This window comes from Electrona antarctica, assembly GCF_951216825.1.
Source record: "Electrona antarctica genome assembly, chromosome: 15".
NCBI classification, from domain to species: domain Eukaryota; kingdom Metazoa; phylum Chordata; class Actinopteri; order Myctophiformes; family Myctophidae; genus Electrona; species Electrona antarctica.
This window is the reverse complement of record NC_136796.1, coordinates 36719888-36739698: the sequence shown is the minus strand read 5'-3', so window position 1 is coordinate 36739698 and position 19811 is coordinate 36719888. Positions and strand designations below refer to the sequence as shown.

General features: G+C 42.0%; 2 protein-coding genes across 4 annotated transcripts; both read left to right on the top strand.

Moving 5' to 3' along the window:
- Nucleotides 1-435: 435 nt before the first annotated feature.
- Nucleotides 436-12213, top strand: ccdc126 (coiled-coil domain containing 126). 3 transcript variants are annotated; one of them, XM_079523054.1, is made up of 3 exons: nt 436-573; nt 7636-8182; nt 8677-12213. In XM_079523054.1, exons 2-3 carry the CDS (start codon nt 7942-7944, stop codon nt 8928-8930), a joined length of 495 nt encoding a protein of 164 aa, XP_079379180.1. In that variant the 5' UTR covers nt 436-573; nt 7636-7941; the 3' UTR covers nt 8931-12213. The 3 variants fall into 3 exon arrangements, with proteins under 3 accessions (XP_079379180.1, XP_079379182.1, XP_079379181.1); XM_079523056.1 differs by lacking the exon at nt 436-573 and adding an exon at nt 606-759; XM_079523055.1 differs by lacking the exon at nt 436-573 and adding an exon at nt 623-775.
- A 296-nt stretch (nt 12214-12509) lies between these two features.
- On the top strand, nt 12510-18109 carry LOC306938948 (transformer-2 protein homolog alpha-like). Its single transcript, XM_079523351.1, has 4 exons — nt 12510-12644; nt 14019-14091; nt 16564-16752; nt 17889-18109. The coding sequence occupies exons 1-4, from the start codon at nt 12634-12636 to the stop codon at nt 17994-17996; spliced, it is 381 nt and encodes a 126-aa protein (XP_079379477.1). The 5' UTR covers nt 12510-12633; the 3' UTR covers nt 17997-18109.
- Nucleotides 18110-19811: the final 1702 nt, after the last annotated feature.

Here is a 19811-nt window from a genome sequence, read left to right as displayed (position 1 = left end):
AGAAACATAAGCTCTTGTTTGTTGCTCAGCTGCACCAGCGTCAGCGTTGCTATGGTTACATATGCATATCCCACCACCTTCCTAGTTCCTACAGCCATTTGCAACTATTTAATTCCACAATCTCCGAATGCTATATAGAAGCATTTGAAAATTGCGAGAGGCAAGTGGGCAACAGTCTGGCCACGCGAGACTATTTTGCTGGTCAATTATGTCACTTTTACATAGTCCTGCAGTGTGCACTGTGCACACACGCACGCGCGTGCGCGAAGGAAGCTGTATACAAAATATTAAAACTAACTTTTCCCCCTTACAGCAGCATAGGCCTACATATAAACAACTAATGTAGTCCGTCACTGATTCACTTTTTGTTTCTTTCTTATTTTTTACTCCTGACTGAGTCCTGATGTTTTTGGAAACCACCTGGACTACGTTTCCCACAATGCCCTTCCAATGACGCCGGGCGGACGTACAGTTCAGGTCAGGATTCAGGAAACAGTTGACAGTCACGCTCCTTTCGTCGCACGCTCAAAGAATTATTGCAGCCGAGCCGACTTTTGCTTCCCGTCTCGATGCGTAAGTACAGAAGTCCTCTATGTATCTACATTCTGCTGTGTAAAAGCTCTGTACGTGTAGATGATCAGTGAATGCAGACAGTAAACAAGCCACCGCATCGACCCACAGTGACTGACTGACACGGCGACAACAACAACATCCCGAGGCTGATAAACAAGCATCATTTTGTCAGCCGGTGCAGCTGTAGTAAGCTACGATAACGGTACCAACCGTACCATTGTTATGTTGATACCAATGTTTTGGATCTAATGTAGATATTTGTACAGAATATAGAGTATGTATATTATATATTTTTTCTTTTTAAAGATGAAGAGCAATTGCTGTGGAAGCTCTAGTGTGGGGACTGTTAATTGTTGCTTTTTCTGGAGTGTGATTATGCATGTTTCTTTCAGACCCAAATTAAGGTAAAACGCAGCTTTGCTCGACCATCAATCACCACGCAAAGTTTACATTTATTTTTAAATGCGTATTTACTCATTTGGTGACGGGCAAGTCTGTTTATATTCCTGTTGTTGTTGTTGACGACGACAAGCCTCTGTAAATGTAGCCTGCAGGCTATACGCTATAGCTATCTGAGTTTAGTTGTTCCATTTGACACATAATAGGGCTGCCAATTGTGAGAATCCATGAGTTTTTTTTGGTGGGGTGGAACACTGACTGGGGAGACTCGGACTCCCCAAGCAGAGGTCTGGACTCTGGACTAAGGTCCTCCCCCAGATAGATGCATGTTCGTGTGTTCTGATGAATTTGGGGAGTTTGATAGGCTACTTTTTTCAGGCTTGCTTTACTAGTATTGGAAAATGATGGGTACAGTTTCAGCCAAAACTAGGCGTACAGAAATTAATTTGATATGATGGCTGAAGCAATCTAAGATCGATCTTTAATAATAACCATTTCTGTATGATCATTGCATGCACTGCTCACACTGCGGTAGCCTGACACTTGGTGTGAATTTTCACTTCATTATTCATAATTTTTTGAGGGCCCCTCCTATGCCCAGCTTTTCTGGGTTTGTGTGTAAACACAAACATTAGCCTCGGTCCCAGCCTTACTCATCTGCGAAGAGAAAAGCCTGGTCACAAACTCACAATATATTAAAGGCAGAGAGTGCATAGGCGGAAATGTTGGGACCGAACATCCGTTTTTGACCAATCACAACACTTTTCCTTGAGCGGTACTTCCGCCAAAATCCAGCTACTTCCGCCAAATTTCAGCTATGCACTCTACAGCGCATATTGTGCTCAGGGTGCACAAACATTGGCTTGTGAATTGGCTGATCACCCCATAGCGAGGCCGAGCAAAGTACAATTTCAAGATAAAAGTGAGGACAGAAAAGTGAAGACGGAAAAGTGAGGACGCAAATTGTGATTAGCCAGAATGAGATGATGTATGTATGATGATATGAGAGCCCCTCACTTCACACAGGTGTGATTTTTTTTTAAATCCTCCCTCCTAGATGGTAGATATAATTTCCTGTGTTCTGGTGAATTTTGGGTGTTTGATACCAAATCACATCCACGTTGGTGTGTTTATTGTTGAACATCTGCAGCGGCAGGCAGATAACTTCCTCAATTCGTTATAACTTTCAGATGCCATATTAGCGTGTGTGTGAGTGCTGCATTCTTGTAGTAACCACAAAATGTGATCCTTATCTATGTATCATAGGACATGATCTGAAATGCATTCACACCGGACGTGATAAAAAAAACGTTGGTCATGAGGAGCACATTGCACAATTTGCACTCGCTTCTTTATTATTATGCAGTTGATATGCATCAATATTTACTAGTTTTAGTTGCAGGTTTATTTGCTCTGCTGCTGAAACCAGAGCTGACCTGTCTGACCAGCTGTTGAATAGGCAGTAGCATCACAGATGGCAACCCTGAGTAGTAAATATTTAACCTATGGGTTAAGGATCTTTAACACAAAGTGAAGACTGGGCTGCATATCCTATCTCAGAGGTCTTCAAGGATGTTTAGGCCACGGACCCCTTGAGAGAGAGAGATGAAGCAGGGACCCCATGACTCTTTGACTATCATCAGTGTATGTAAACTCATGTTTTTGGTTTATTTCAGACATTTAACCGCTTGCAGTGTAAACCCTCAATACTTTGTAAACTTGACTCAACACTAAACCTCCAAAAATAGCAGTTCCATAAACTCACAACTCCAGCAGCGTGAGGCTTGTAGATTTGCTATTTTCTGCTTATGTTCCCCTCAGAATAGGGATGCCAGGGTTAGTGTAACTCACATTATCACACAAAGATTTGGCGGCCCTGCTGTACTGACTTTGAGGACCCCCTAAGGGTCCTGGACTCCCTGTTGAAGACCCTTGTCTTTTATTGGAATTCAGACCTTCCACAGAATTCCCTGTTTTTGTTTGAACACTAAACAAGTGGAACATTCATTGTCTCATTCCTGGGCATACAGGTGTGCCTTTCCTAAGAACAATGATGAAGCCTACTGAATAACAGGGTACAATATCGGAGACTGGACAGTGGAATTGTTGTGACAGTGCAAAGTTTCAGCCATATGGCTGTTTTTAGTGTGAATTTGATCCATGAGACATTTCGTGGGGAATGAGATTTCTACACTACATTAATAGGAAGGCCACTAGACAAGATTGCTCGTCACATTGAGAGTTTTCATAGAAACAAAAAATCAAGCACAAATAAATGTGTTTCTGTCACTTTCTGTTACTTATTTGTCAGTGTTTGTTGTTCCTTCTCTGATGTCTGTGTAGTCGGCATGTCATAAAACGATAAATGATTCAAACTGGTGACATGACATGTTTAAATCACGATTTTAATTGTGATTCAAACTGCAGAGGTCGCACAATAAAAAGAGAAGAAAATTCAGGATCTTTGTAAGATAATTGATTAAAAAAATAAAACGGTAATGTACTACTGTATTGAAAAGACAAGAAAATTAAAAGAGAAAATACTGGATTTGTGTAAGAGAAATAATAGTTGAGTGAATCGAGTGAATCATTACATGTGTAGCAAATTAAATTATGCATTTCCTGAAATACCAGTAAAGAATAATTCCGTAACTCATTAATCATTCATTGACAAGACCGTAGCTGTTGGTTATAGTTAAAATCGTTTTTTTGGAGGGGCACGGTGGCACAGTCTGTAGTGCTGTCGCCTCACAGCTAGAAGGTCCTGGGTTCGATTCCCGCTAGGGACGCTGTGGGCACGTTCCTCTCCTCTGCGTCATCAGTGCCCATACCCGAGGCGGGGTTGGTGACAGGGCCCTTCTGTGTGGCGTGAATTCCGTTTGTGTCCGAGCATAGGCATGGTAACGCCCCGCCCTGCCTGTGATTGGCCTACCGACACTGCCTGTCTTGACTGTCCTCCGAGGTGGATATGCTGGATAGTCTGATGCGAGGTTACTCCGTGGTGGGAAATTATACGTAGTAGTAGACGTATGGTATGATACAAGAGAACGCTAACTTGTAAGTTTTATTTTTGTAGAAGAGGCAAACTAATATTGTTTATGCCGTTTGCTTTGATGGAATAATTGATTGCATGCCATAATATGATTTGATTTGGGTGTGTTAATTATTGTGTAATTTGTGTAAACTTGAAACATTATTGTACTATAAAAATATCTATTTTCCCTTCATCTTTATCCATTTTAATGTAATAGTATTAGTTTACTATAATTAGATTAATAGACAATAATCAACACTAACACTTTATTTAGAACACACCCAAATCAAATCATAGTACAACATACGTCTTATTCAATCAAAGCAAACCGCATAAACAATATTAGTTTGCCTCTTCTACAAAAATAAAACTTACAAGTTAGTTTCAAGGCTGCATTCTGTTGCGCGTGCCAAGCTGTCATTCTCTTGTAGCCTATTATTTATTTCGCAATCTCACCACGGAGTAACCTCGCGTCTCGGAGGACAGTCAAGACGGGCAGTGTCAGTAGACCAATCACAGGCAGGTGGGGCGTTACCATGCCTCAACCATGCCTATGCTTGGACACAAACGGAATTCACGCTTCTGTGTGGAGTTTGCATGTTCTCCCCATGTCCCCTATAGGGTAGGTACCCTCACAAAAACATGCAGTAATCCTGGTCTCTAAACTACCTCCCCCTGGCCTGATGGAGGAGAAAGGAACTGGTCAGAATAATGTGTTCCTTCCACGCACTACGTCCGGCCCGGGAAACTCTCCCCTGTCAGGTGAAAAGACGCAGCTTGGACTCCTCATGCATAGAAGGAAGCATGAGGTCAGTATGCTGCCCCCCCAGGTTAGCAGAGGAAGTGTAGTGCCCAGGATTACATTAGATAATGGGTGAAAAAAATGGGTTGCAAAATCGTAGGATAAAAATTACAGTTAAATGTGTTAAAAAGAGTTAATGTGTGAGTGGAAGAGCAACAGGAAGCAATTTTGCTGACTGACTGTGGCCTAATGTTCATCAAACTGGGGGTTCTTGAAGTTAACTACTGTGACAGACTAGTGCTGTGCTGCAAAAATATCCCATCTACAATACTATTTTGGAACAATGTTTTGTTTTAATATTTTTGCCTGACATGCCCAAAATATGGCAAATTCTTTTTACACACCTCATAAAGCCTAGTGACTGTGGTCGCATTCGTAAGCCAATAATTTGATGACCAGCGGAGACTCAATTGAGTCTCCTATTGACCGATGTGACAAAAACAAAAAAATCTCCATGCATTTTAATAAGGCTTCATGGGGTGTGTAATTGATGGGGTGGGGGAAGTAATTTTTTGGGGTGAACAACTTTTTTTAATGTGGTTAAATAAGTGGAGAATCATTTCCCTATTAGGCTATAGTAGCAACTTGTCCATGGGTCATAGTAAGGACATGTGGCGGGTGTCTGGGTGGGCGGGTGCATCTAGCTGGTGGGGGACATCAGCAACCGGATTCTGTTACTTCTCTTTTCATAATTTATTCCCCTCAGTCAGTCAGTGTCCCTTTCCTGACCTCAACAGGATATGCCACTCCCACAGCCACTAGTGCCGCAAAAAAAGTTTTTGAAAAACCAAGACACACAATCATCTAATTTCAGAAGGCTATTTGCTACCATGCCTGCCATTGGACATTTCGGAGGTGTGGTTAGTAAAAAGAAAGGAGGATGCTCTCCATACTTGGACCCAGTACTGTGTCAGCCATCCCCACCCAGAGCTGCAAAGAGGGTCCCCAGTGATCTAAATGGGTAATCAGGTTTCTGGGCTAAGAAGCCCTAAAAAAAGAGATGTCTTTATTGTCAGACCATTGACTGGTCATCTCTCGCTTGCTGCTGTGGTACCCTGGTTCCAAGTGGAGTCTCTCCTTTAATGAGGAAACGGCCTGATAAGCCTTAGCTGACTGCTTGGAGCTCTCTTATGGGCTGGGAGGGAATAGGATGCTTTGCTAAATATCCACCATGTGTGATGCGTTAGATGTGGTCAGACTGTTTCAGTTTACCTGTAAGGATGACTGTTCTATTTATTTATCTATCCACCCACATGTCCAATGTGCCTTTTGTATACTGTATGTGATTGTGTATGCATGTGACTTTGTGTGAGAGAAAGAGATTCTAGATTAAGCCATGGAATAAATGCCAGAATTCCCAGTGGGGTTATAAACCACATGAATCCACAACTTTGAGCAAGAGGGGCTCAGGGATTTTGGCATTTGGGGTTTTGCTGTCACTGGCCTGACTGTATTTGATTGTTTTGAGGGTTGTTTTGAACAATTGTGGGAATTGTTGTGCATTAATTCAATGCTATCTAATATCTAATCTTATACCCAGTGCAAAGAGCAGCACAAGTATCATGTGATAGTGTACAACCAATGTAGTTGTCATTTGCATGGCCAGAGTTTGTCTCGTCAGGCAGGTTTATTGGTGTATTTGCTTTACTGCTATCTACATGTGCCATCTAACTATCCAAACTGAATATAGAAACGCCCCAAAAACACTTGCACCGTCCATGCATTTAGACCTTGTTCCTTGTTTATGTGGTATTCAGCATCAGAATACTGTGGAGTACGGAATTCTTGTATTGGATTTTGTATAAAGTTAAGAAAATAAGCATTGTAGCAAACAAAGGTGTGTAATTCTTTTTTTATTTAAGTTTTTTTCTTTATTTATTTAACTTTTTTGCATTTCTGCTTATGACAGTGAGTGAGACAAAGAAAAGGCAGGAGAGAGAATGGATAACATGCAGCCTTACAGCTCTTACCAGTTAAAGGACCACTTCACCACTTTTCAATCTACCTATCTTCATATAAGTGGTCCTCAACAATTCTTTTCATACTCGGTCTGTGTCTCATAGGAGGGCTGTGGGCAGTTCAGAAACGCGTCCACCAGTGACATCATTGATGGGGACTCCAAGCTAATAGAAGCTTTCTATTCCTTCTATTAGCTTTCTATTCCTGAATCGTTGCAATGCGATAATGTCGCTCTCACGATAATAGAAATCTAAATATAAAACCAAAAAACATGCCTAACGATGTCACTACCGTGGACGTATTTCTGAACTGCCCACAGCCCTCCTATGAGACACAGACTGAGTAGAAGAAAATGGTGGTATTTTATCATGAACATTAGTGAGGACCAATTATATGATGATAAGTTGAAAAGTGGTGTAGTGGCCCTTTCAGAGTTTTGAAGCCCAAACTCAATTCAATATAATAAATCAATTCACCCACTTTGGCACCATACCAAAGTCTGACGTCAATATCGCTAGAGGGCTAGTCCACAGGTTCATGTACTTTTGTAACCCCCATTTCCGCTAGAAACAGACTGTATCAAATATGACTATACATGTAAACGATACAGAGACACCTCCCCGACAATATCGCAGTTTGTCACAGTTTGTTTACTTTTGGACCACAATTCTTATATGAGACGATTTTAAGATGACCCCATGTTATTCTCCATAGAGAACGAACTTCCATGAACCAGGGGATGAGCGAGTGACGCCAGGACTTTTTTTTCAGGGTTTTTGTTTTGTTTAAAGCATGGTGGGGGATTGTTGTTGTGTCTGCATAGCACTTGTTTATTACATCTCCTGTTTCTGCGTTCTTGTGTTTCTAGCTCACCGAGTGAGGCAGCAATGACCCCGAGTTCTGGGCTTGGGTGCCCTGTTTGCACCGTCGGTTTGATGCCTGGCATTTTGCAGCCGAGCCTGTGCGGAAAGCCTTGACGTCCAGTTCCAGTGGGTGTCGGCTATAGACGGCTTCCCTCCTTTTGTACTCCAATCCAGCCCCCACCGCCTCAACCCTGACCTCTCCCCAGACCTCGACCTTCAACTTAAATCACATTTTAAAGCTTCCCTTACCAGTGCCGCCGCTGTACCTGTCCCCTCCCTCCCCTCTCCCCGTCCCCAAGAGCCCCAGTACCATGCTGGGCGCGCTCCTGCGCAGGAACATGTCCCAGAGGTTGAGCATGCTGCTGCTGGCCTTTGGCCTGGCGTGGGGACTCATGATGCTGCACTACACCGTGCAACAGCCGGCGCGCCACCAGAGCAGCACCGAGCTGCGGCAGCAGATCCTCGAGCTCAGCCGCCGCTACGTCAAGGTGCTGACCGAGGAGAACCAGAACGCGCCGGGAGGGCCGCAGGGAACCTCCATGGCCGGTTATGGTGAGGGGCGTTGGGTTGAGCAGTCTTTTGAATTGTTTTGTCACATTTTAGTCACCTAGAATGTTGTTGGTGTTAGTTAGTCTAGTTTTAGATTTTAGTCTACTAAATCTACAGTTGATTTAGTTTTGGTCTTGGTTTACATAGAAGTCAGTCAATTGGGCTTGTTTGGCCACTGGATGATCCACTCATAGAACAGATGTCCTAGGAAGCTTGAGTTCAAGTCCGTTGCTCTCCCTATGTCCCCCATATATGGGGACTAGGTTGGCGGAGGGTGTGAAGAGCCCAGGATCACATTAGATAATTGACACAGGGGTGACAAATGGGTTACAAAATCGTGGGAGAAAAATTATAGAAGACAGAACAGATGTCCAACAACACTTTCTCTCCTAAGCACTGCATTTTATTCATACTAACTCATGTCAATTATGGTTTGGGCCTCAAAAGATGAATCCAGAGTGCAAAGTGAAATCCATAATGTCTCTTTTCTTGCACAGCTGATTTGAAGAGGACCATAGCCGTGCTGCTGGATGACATTCTAACGCGGCTGGTCAAACTCGAGGGGAAAATCGACGTGTCGGCCAATGCCTCCTCCGCCAACACCTCCCATGCTGCAGCGGGCGTCCTCTCCTCCGCTCCTGCGTCTATACAGAAAGCCTCAAAGCAGGAGACGGTGGGCAGCCAACTAGGGACTGTGCGCCTCCTCCACCCACACACACCTAACAGACCTAGACCGCACCAGGCACCGTAGTCCTTGATAGATGTAGGGTTTTCATTTTAAGCGCACCACACTTTTCCCCCAAAGTTAAAATCACGAAATTAACATACTAGACTGATGAAAAGCAATAGCAAGAGAGGCATGGACATCCACTGACCTAGAACACGGGAATGCATCTCAGAAATGCTCCGCTACCTCCTAGGAAAGGAGGAAGACTGCTCAAGGCTTTCTTTTCCTTTCATGCTGATATTTATTTTTTTACAAGGAGCGCACTGTCCGCCCCTTTTTTGATATTTACTTCACTAACTTAATTTGGTTTGAATTTCAGATACTTTTTATGATGGCATAATGGAAAGAACTCCTGTTTGAAAAAAAGCATAGGGGTTCCACTTGGAACATTACAATGATTTACTTCGTGAAAACTTCTAGGAATGCTTAAGCGCATGTGTTTCCTATGAATTTGCAATACCGCTTTGCCCACAACAAAATGCTGAACACACATGATCCAAGTGCTTATATAGAGGAATTGGGCCTCATTCACGAAATGTGTGTATAAACAGATTAAAGCACTCCTGCAACTGTTTCCATCCAAATAGATTGATTCATCATTCTTCATTTTTGTCACTTAGATTCTTCTTTCCATTTTTTAGTACAACACAAATTCAAAACGCAACAAAAACCACACTCATCCAAAAACAAAACAAAAAACAAAAAAACAAATATCATCATACAGTCCTAATACATCATTCTTCTTTTGTTTATTTTTTTGTTGTACATACAAAGCCTGAAGGCAATTACAATGTCTTATTCTTTAGTTAAAGTAGTGCCAAACCTAATTTTTCAAAAAAATGAAACCATTGTTTTTTTTATGTCATTTTGGCCACAATGTCATTATGTCATTTTGGCCACAATTTAGTGAAGTGCTTACAATATATCATACCTAATTTTGCAGGACGTAAGTTCAACAAAAATGACATCAATATTCTTGGGATAAAATAGAAAAGACTATTGCTGCAGTTAGTTAGTTTAAAACCGTCACCTCCTAATAAGGAAGGCTGTATATGCTGGATTGTCTGGGTCTGATGCAGCAGGTGAAGGGCCATCCTTCGCTGCTCCTGTCTCTACCACGGTGACATCCTGTGACTCATGTTCATGAGTAATTTCTGTTGCAGCCTGTTGACATTTTCAGGCCTTTGAATTCAATTTAAATCGCACTTGGGCCCCCTCCAGTCCAATGGATGCACACAAAACGCTCAACAAATGAATTTGCACTCCCTCCAACCTAACACTGGTTTGTCTTAATTGCCTTAATGAGCTGCATGCATCCGGCTAACCCCCGGCTCCTTGCCCCCTCCCCAGTCGCGAGCAGCCCTCCACACCAGGCAGCCGCCCGCCTACGCAAGGCCAGACGAGAAACCTTGGTGCCCACATATTGTTTGTTTAGGCAGGATGGCCTGCAGATGGTAGCGTTACCAGTGGCTCCTCAGCCAAGCACATCCACTAAAGTAGTGTAAAACTAAGCTGTGTGATGATGATCCAGGACAGTGGATAGAATGGGTAAGCTGCTAAAGGAGGAAAGATCTGATCCAATTCCATCTCGGATAGCGGTGTTCCAGTCAATCCAGTGTTCTGCATATTTCGTTTAAGTTTTTCTTTGTCATCTATGTTTGTTGGGTAGAACAATATAATAGGCCAATATTATACTGCCATGCTTTACTAATATCTCTGCCATGACCTTGCTGCTTAAACTTTTCTTCTATTAATTTAGGCCTAAACATAAGAGCAATACTTGCATTTCATAAACGTTCAGCTTATACTATATCACGCAAGGGAATCCCTTGCCAGAAATGGATAGTGAAGCGTTGAGAGCGCTCAGCGTTGTGATCTTTTTTGCGAGCAACACTGTCTTACTATGGAGAATCATTTGGCTTTCCCCTTTTTGCACATGACCTGTGAGCCTTTTATGGTGTTAAACGGGCAATGAACTATGCAAATGATTCACACAGACAAGTGTGCACTCAGTTTACAACCAAGTGAGATTCATCATCGTATCTTTGTATGTACACAAATCAAGGCTGTGCACACGTTTCACAAATCTCAAATCTGACATTGGTCTTTACTTTGCAAGAATACAGTAAAATATACTAATAATATAAGAAGAGTTTTGTGAATGAGGCCCATTGTCTTTTAGCTTACAGAGAGAAATAATCTATGGATAATGTATGACTGAACTGTACGAAAATGACCCAAAGAATATTATTTGCACTCCAAATGAAGGATGTTTAAGTGTATCTTTACTTCAGATGCAAGATGGTTTTACGTCTTTTCTGTCAAGAACATGGTAATTGTTTCCACTACATAGACGGATACAGTCAATGTCTGCTATATGTCTCAATTGCAACCTGATGTCTGTGTTCCTTGTCTTGGTAACTGTTGTGTTTGGATTTGGAATAGATTGAATGTACTGTTTGGTCAATATTAAGCGCCGCCTCCGTAGTGCCGAAATCTGACCTATCGCTTCCATGTGTTCAGGGTTCACGTTACACTGTGACCCAGTAGGGATTTCCTAAAAATAGTAGGAGGCTCGACGCTCGTCCAGCCTTGACTTTTGTGATATTTTAGGTGATGATGTCAGACTCTAACTTATCCATGATTACAACTTTGCTGCAGGCCCTCTGTAGATACTAGACCTGAACCAATCTGCTATTTCCACAGGTTCATACACATTTCTATATTAGAATGGCAAAAACAGACAAATTAACCATATCTGTTTTTGTTAATTATCTATATATACTGTATATGTATTTAAAAAAATATTCTTACTACTTAAATGAAAAACATGCTTTTCCTGCATGGACTGTGCCATTGCCAACACATAGCCAATATTTAGATTATTCCCATTAGCCCACGAATATACTCAAAAGACGGAACAGAACACACAAGATAGTCTTACTAAAAAATATCAAATCAAATGTCAATATAGTGATTTGAAAGCTGTTGCAAACCGCTGTTGTCCCCCGTCTTTTTTAGGCAGTGGTTGAGATGGCAACTTGCATAGGATAACAAACTTGCCTCTACCACCGGTGACGACTGGTGCTATTCAAGAGAAAATGTTGAAGCAGGCTGGTAGTTTTAATCAGTCAACCCTCATCCATAAAATCTGAATTTAATGTGTGGCAAAGCTTTCTTTGTCTAAAGAATGCCCTTTGCCTGCTCATTGAAAATAATTGTCCCAGTATTTTCATTTTATTCCATCTTGATTTGTTTTATTTTTGAAGGCGGATTGTTCAGTGAATAAGGCTACCTGTGAATTAAATCGCAAGAAAAAAAAACTTTGTTCATGTCTTCATGATCTTTCTTATCCATTATAATGGCATGGGATTTGGCTTCCAGATGTTAGATCCCATAGCTTGGGAGGGCGGTCGGTCGCGATGTGGCCAGCTGGTTGCCGGGCAACCGTTGACGCTAGCGAATTGTTGTCTCCCTGTTTCCGTGACAACTTACCATCCACATGCGTGAAATGAATGTCCCCCTGGGCTATGGGACCGGTCCGATAATAACAAAAACAAACCTGCTGGGTCTCCTCTCTCGAGTCTACAGTCCAGCCGTTCGCCATCTTCTAGCTAAAGCACTGTGCGGACACAAAAGGGTGCCGAAACCTCCCTAAAACAGTATTTTTCCTATTTATTCACCGCTCAGAATAATTGTAAAATGAGTGACACTGAGGACGGAAATAATGAAGGACGGGTAAGCACGACAACATTCACATTCTCTATTGCTTTTCTGCTGTGCGGCTGTATAACATTACCACAGAGCACCGCAACCAATTATCGTCTAATGTATTGAATATTACATTCACCACTCCATGACTTAAGTTGTCGGTCGCGTTTAGTGTGCAGTTTGCCTGCAAACCTTAAAGCATTCGTGTTTTGCTGAACTTTTGCATGGAATGCAATGCGGTTTAGCTCCATGGAAATGGCTTCACCGACACCAGACACACCACCGCGAAGGAGCACCATTGTTGTTCACCATAGCGTCTCTCCACAGCTGATTTGGCCCGCCTAACATATTTATAATTGCCTTTAATGGCACAAGTTGCCGCACAACGCTAAAGACTATAATTAATTTTCTAACGTGTCTTCTTAAAAGCCACTCTTCCTTCTCTGTTTTAGCATTAGGACTCCTAATTAGTGTTATAATGCAGTGGTATCCAAAGTAGGGTCCGGGGACCCCTAGGGGTCCTTGAGGGAGTTCCAGGGGGTCCCCAGCTAAATGATAGTTAGGAACCAAATGGACCCTTTATGGGCCTGTAACTCAGAGAGTGTACAAATGCAACCTGGGCACTAACGGGTCCATTTGGTTCCATCTGTACACTCAGTTAAATTAAATTTGATTTTACAACATTGGGGTCCCAGAGATAGAAATGGGGGGCCGTAGCCTAATTCAGGTCAAACTGTGGGTCCTTGAAATGAAAATGGTTGAAAATCACTGCTAGAGTAAAAGTCTTCTCTTATGGGGGTCCTTGCCATATATTTTCTAATGGGGTCCGCAGGCTAATTAGTGTCAATTTGGGGGTCCTTACATGAAAAAGTTTGAGAATCACTGTTTGAATGTTTTTAATTAGTGCCATTTTTGTTTCAATGAAATGAGGATGTCTTAATGCAGCAGCTGCTACACTGACATTCTAATCTATACAAGATTCCAGTGGCGTATCTACAATAAGGCGAGGCCTGGCCAAATCCATTTCTGCCTGGCCAAAATCCATTTACTGAGAAAAAATCAGACAAACTGGTACTCTAAACATAGGGACATAGGGACATTGCTGTTCCTTGGACTCAAAAAGAGAGGGCAAACGACCGGACGACAACACATCTTGCCTGCCCAAAATGTAATTCCTGGTAACGCTACTGTAGACAACTACCGCTTAAACGTTTTCGGACGACAGTTTACTTTGCGATACTGGCTCACATTTGTCATTCAAAATTGATCCCAGGTCTAATTAATTTAGGTCAGGGGCAGTGTGTGTGTGTGTGTGTGTGTGTGTGGGGAATGGATGGAATACTTCCCGCTCTCGTTGTTACAGCCCAGAATACCGCCTACTTCCCGCTCTCGTTGTTACAGCCCAGAATACGGCCGCAGGAGGAGCCAGAGCACATCCTCCATGTCCACCCGCCACCGGCACACCGGGAGCAGGGTGAGTTAGCACGATAACCTTGGAACACTGGTATGGTTCTCAACCTTTTCATGAGCGCTGACCATTAGCATATTTTAACTCATTGGACGCCTCTCATAACACTCCGGTTCCGGTGCCGGTGCCTTGGACGTGTATAGGCTATACACGTCCAAGGCACCCCATGGTTTTGATATAAAAGACGTGTATACACGTCCAAGGCCAAACTTGTGTTAAATTAATAATATTAATATATTTTGGGATTCCTGTTGGTGCTACCAATTAGTGCACTAACAATTATGCTCCTTGTGAGGACCCAGGTTCGGATCTGACTCCTCTCATTCCTTGCATGTCTCCCTTCTCTCTCTCTCGCTGCTGTCAGCTTCCTGCCTCTAATAGAGCCAGACCGATATATCGATTTGGTCGACATATCGGCCATTATTTGACTTGTTTGATGACATCAGTATCAGCAAATATGCTGTTGATGTGCCCCGATTGAAACCTGGTATAGCTATTTTATGCATGTCATTATAGGTGACAATTTGAAAGGAAAAGAAATGTGTATGTGTATATATAGTTTTTTTTGGTGGAGCTTAAGTGGTTAAATAAAAGGTTTTAGTGTATATGTTAAATATTCTCAAATAGAAACAATTATCAAAATGTGTTTTGTATAAAATGTTGCACTTTTTGACAAAATATAATTCAATACATTGGTGGTGGTCTTGGACCACAAATGGGATCGGCATCGGACACCAAAATCTGACATCGTTCAGGCTCTACTCTCTACATTCTCCTATTATTTATTTGGCATTTGAGCCACGGACCACCATTTGATGACATTTAGCCTCTCTTATACTTGAGACTAAAGAATATGTTGTTGTCTGTTAACAGTTTCGTCCACAATTCCATGCTGTATTGAAACGTTGATCAAAACAATTATTTTACATTATCTAATTGTGTAGACTTCTTGTAAATTAAATAATGCCAGATGTTTAACAATAATCTAACTCTTGACAGCGTAAGATGAAACCAAATGGACCTGTACGGGTCCATTTGGTTTCATTTTACGCTCAAGAGTTTAAGACCTAATTTGGTCACCAACTCGCCACCAAATAGCTGGGGACCACCTGGAACCTCCTCAAGGACCACTGGTTGAAAACCACTGTCCTATATAAATCAAGCTCATGATATCCCCCTCTTTCCTGTTGCTATATGCATTGTTCATCCATATCTATGAATGCACAGAATGTCTGTCTGTCTCCCCCACGTATCTCATGATGCATCGATCAAAACCACTTTGGCGTATTATATATTGACGAGGAGGCAGACCTATTAACACAAGCCAGGCTGTTGAGGCTGATGCCGAGTCCGCGGCAATAAACCGATAGGCCGGTCTTCCGAAGGGCCGCTGAGCCCACGGGATTGCTTGTGATTATGAAAAGACAGAGCTATGGCGGTGTTCACAAACAAAAGTGCGTTAACTTTGGATTCGTTCAAATTTCAAAATGGTACATGGACATGCTACTGCAGTCATGGACACTGGTCTCACTTCCTTCCTGGACTACATGTTGTCTCAGTAAGACAGCCCTCTCCCTCTCCACAAGGTGAGTGCAGTCAAATCCAGCAGTGAGACCAGTGTCCATGACATGACACTTTGAAATACTAAAATATCTAAAAACACACGTTACCCACATAAAACCCCCAGGAAAGTGTTTCTTGTCTCCCGAACTTAATTAAAATAAGATCTGGTTGCAAAAGGGGTGAAGTGGCCCTTTTAAGAGCTTCTCTCAGCAGCGTTCTAACTCTGGCTAACGTACAGTAGTATAGCTTCTGTCAGAGTGCAATGTTGCTGACAATCACTTTGCATTTAACAGTTCGTCTTTATAGTGTCACCACACCTTCTCAGTAATATGCCATTATACTGGGAACTGTAAGTGTTCACAATAAAAGGCTTAAAGTTCTCAGTCCTGTGGACGGATTTCAGTCCCGAGGATTTCATAGGGGTCATTTAATGAGATCAGTGCAGATTTGCAAAAAATAATTTTCAGTCAGTTTTTTTTTGCTTTAAGCCCTGAAAACAGTTGAATTTGGTATATTTTCTTAGATATCACTTCATATTCATATGCCGGTGTGCGACTCGTTGTGAGCTTGTAGATTGCTATTTTCAGCATGCAACAAAGTCCCTTCCTAACATTTTAGTCTAGTTTTTATTTGTTGACAAAATTGTCTATATATTTAGCCTTAGTTTTAGTCATCATAGCTTAGTTTTCATTTCCATTTAGTTTTCCTCAGGGAAATAAGGTAGTCGACAAACATTTTTTGTCACAGTATTAGTCGACAAAATCAACACTGCGCAATAGCCATGGTCGGAGCGGATGATGGCAGAATTTGAGAGCCAATCACAAGTGACGTGAGTGGTAAAAAAACGACCACAAAACGAGGTGTAATTTAAAATGGATCTCGCTGAACTTCAAGTCTTATTGTTGGTCCTTGCAGGTGAACCCCGATCCCAACAACTGTCTAGGAGTATTTGGCCTGAGCCTATACACCACGGAGCGTGATCTGAGAGAGGTGTTCTCCTGCTATGGTCCGCTGGCGGCAGTTAATGTGGTGTACGACCAGTGCACCGGACGGTCCCGAGGCTTCGCCTTTGTCTATTTTGAAAGAATCGACGATTCCAAGGAGGTATGGAGAAAATGGTGAATGTAATAAAATTATAACGGTTTAATATTCATGTGTACTGGACAGTGTGTTGTGTAGAGCAGAGGTTCCCAACCACTGGTATGTGTACCACCCCTATGCAGAGGAGTCGCCCCAAAAAAGGAGAAAATAGACAAAAGTGGAATGAAATATTTATATTACTACAGGTAGTTCTTATGATCAAGCAATTGGTTGAAATGGGCTATCCAGCCGTGCTGAAATGGGCATGACAGCATACCTAGCCGTTAATAGAAGATTTGAGAACGGATTAATCACATTAGAAATTGCAGTTGTGCTGATTAGACTGAGTTTTGTCAGAGCAGCAGCATTATTGGCTTAGGAATGGGACAAAAAGGGCAGCTCCTGTATTTTAACTAACTAAATAAATAATACATGTTATTTATTGTGGTGGTACATGGAGAGCCAAAATATTTTCTTATGTGGTACATCAGTATAAAAAGGTTAATTAATATTTAGAATCCTTTGAAAATAGCCATCCTACAAGCTCCCAACACAAATCCATCACACCCAATGCAAGTCGTGAGTTTATGGACACCGGTAGGCTATTTTTTGGCAGAGAGAGATTTGGTGCTTTAGTTTTAGTCTCATTTTAGTCACCTGGAATGTTTTCGTGTTAGTTTTCGTCGTATGCCGTCGTAATGGCTGACTTTACACTTGCTGATAATAGCAGATCTACAAGCTTGTAGATCTGCCATTTTCAGCATGCAACCCAAGTGTAAAATGACTTATACTGGATCTGTTGTCCATTTTAGTCTAGTTTTTAATTTGTTGACAAAATTGTCAATATATTTAGTCTTAATTTTAGTCATAGCTTGGTTTTCATTTACTTTTCGTCAGTGAAAAGGGGTAGTCGACGAACATTTTTTGTCATAGTATTAGTCGACGAAATCCTTGATTACATGAAATGTATGTATTGGTTCTTTAACATTTCTGTGTTCACCAAAACATGCCACTAGATGTCAGCATTGCAACACATTAATGTTAGACCCTAATGCGAGACATCCCTGGGGTTTACTGTTCACAATGTAAGCCTTACACCACACACCTTATCAAGACATTTTGTTTGCAGCTTGGTCTCTTCTTCCCTAATTGCGTGCCAGGCAATGGAGAGAGCCAATGGAATGGAGCTGGACGGAGTGGACTTTTCCATCACCAAGCGGCCCCACACACCTACACCAGGAATCTGTATGGGACGACCAACACAGTAAAGAAGAACACACTCCCCAAGCCATTTAAGAATGGGAACGCTTCTGTGTTGCTTTGGCGTTTAACCACTTGAACCATTCTTTTAAACTTTAGCTGTTGAAAAATAGCAGATCTACAGCTACGAGCTTGCAGATCTGCTATTTTGGAAAACTCTTTGAATATGTATTCTTTCACAGTGAACATATTCTCAAATATTGCTCATATGGGGGGTCCCAGGAACAACATATTTTGAGATGGGGGTCTGCGGCCAATTACATACATCTGGGGGTCCTCGACATGATATAGTTTGAGCACCACAGATATAGAAACATCAGGTTTTTCAGAAAACCTGATGTAATGCATCAAAGCAGCGATGGAACAAATGTGGATGTAACTTTTTTGATAGGTTATTAATAACCAAATATCAGTGTTTTCATGTTCATGGCTGGGGATTTCTGAAATGTTCCGATACCTTTTTTCAGTCTCTACCGGTGAAGGTGCCTGTCAAACAATTTTGTGAATAGGATTTACATACGGTATATGTTATTGATTTACATAATATCTTTCTTTGTAGAACTGGTTTTGGCTACTGAAATGGGAAATTCTCCTTCTAAAATGTATTATAATTAGGATTAATTATGTATTTCACATGCAAGCAGGTCCACAATGAATGACATTCATTCATTCCACAAGGAATGACAATTTAGGGGTGGAAACTTTTTCTAAGTAATCATTTTTTATCCCACAATTTTGCAACCCATTTTAATTTGAACCCCGTGTCAATTATCTAATGTAACCTTGGGCGCTACACTCCCTCTACCAACCTGGGGACAGCAACGGACTGACCTCATGCATGAGGAGTCCAAGCCGCTTCTTTTCACTTGATAGGGGGGAGTTTCCCCGGTTGGACGTAGCGCGCGGAAGGAACACGTTATTCCAACCAGTTCTTTTCCCCCTCCATCAGGTGCCCTGGCTGGCCGGGGGGAGGCAGTATAGAGACCAGGATTACTGCATGTTTTTTGTGAGGGTACCTACCCTAGGCCCTAGGGGACACGGGGAGAACATGCAAACTCCACACAGAAAGGCCTTTTCGCCAACCCCACCCAGGGTATTGACACTCATGATGCGGAGGAGAGAACACGCCACTCTTAAAAACAAAACAAAAAAACAAACACTTTTATATCCTTGTGTGACAGCCAGCCACGCTGGGTCACATGTTGTGGAAATGCAACTCACTAGTCAGGTTTTGGGAGGGAATTATTGAAGCAATCTCTTATATATGTGGTGGAACGGTGGATCCCTGTCCGGAAAGTGTCATTTGTATTGTGTTTCTGTAGTCGCAGGCACTCTCGTTCACCCTACTACAGTCGCAACAGGTCTCGTTCACGGTCCCGCTCTTACAGCCTGTGTAAGTGTAAAGATAGTTTAATATACAGTAAGCATATTAAGTATTAAGATGCACACTGGGTCCATCTGCATTCCTATCACTAACTTAAAACTTTGAATTGAGCTGCTGGTGTGCCTTTCTAAACACATTTTGCCATTGCTGACAAGTGTGAATTCTGTTTGAATTCTCTGCAGGACGATACTGAACTTCTTCCTCACCTCGTCACCTCAAGAATAGTTCTCCCTTCACTGCTGATTTTGTCTTCATCAAACTGCATTTCAGAGGGAAATGTTTAAAAGTGTGTTAAGCTAGCAAAGGTCCATATCACCAGAACTCTTTAACGAGGACATGTTAAAAAAGAACAACTTTGTTTACGTGCTGTATATGTCTTAATTTGTAGGTGTTTTTTTGATACATCCATAATGAGTGAGGGACACTTCAAGCATCCTTC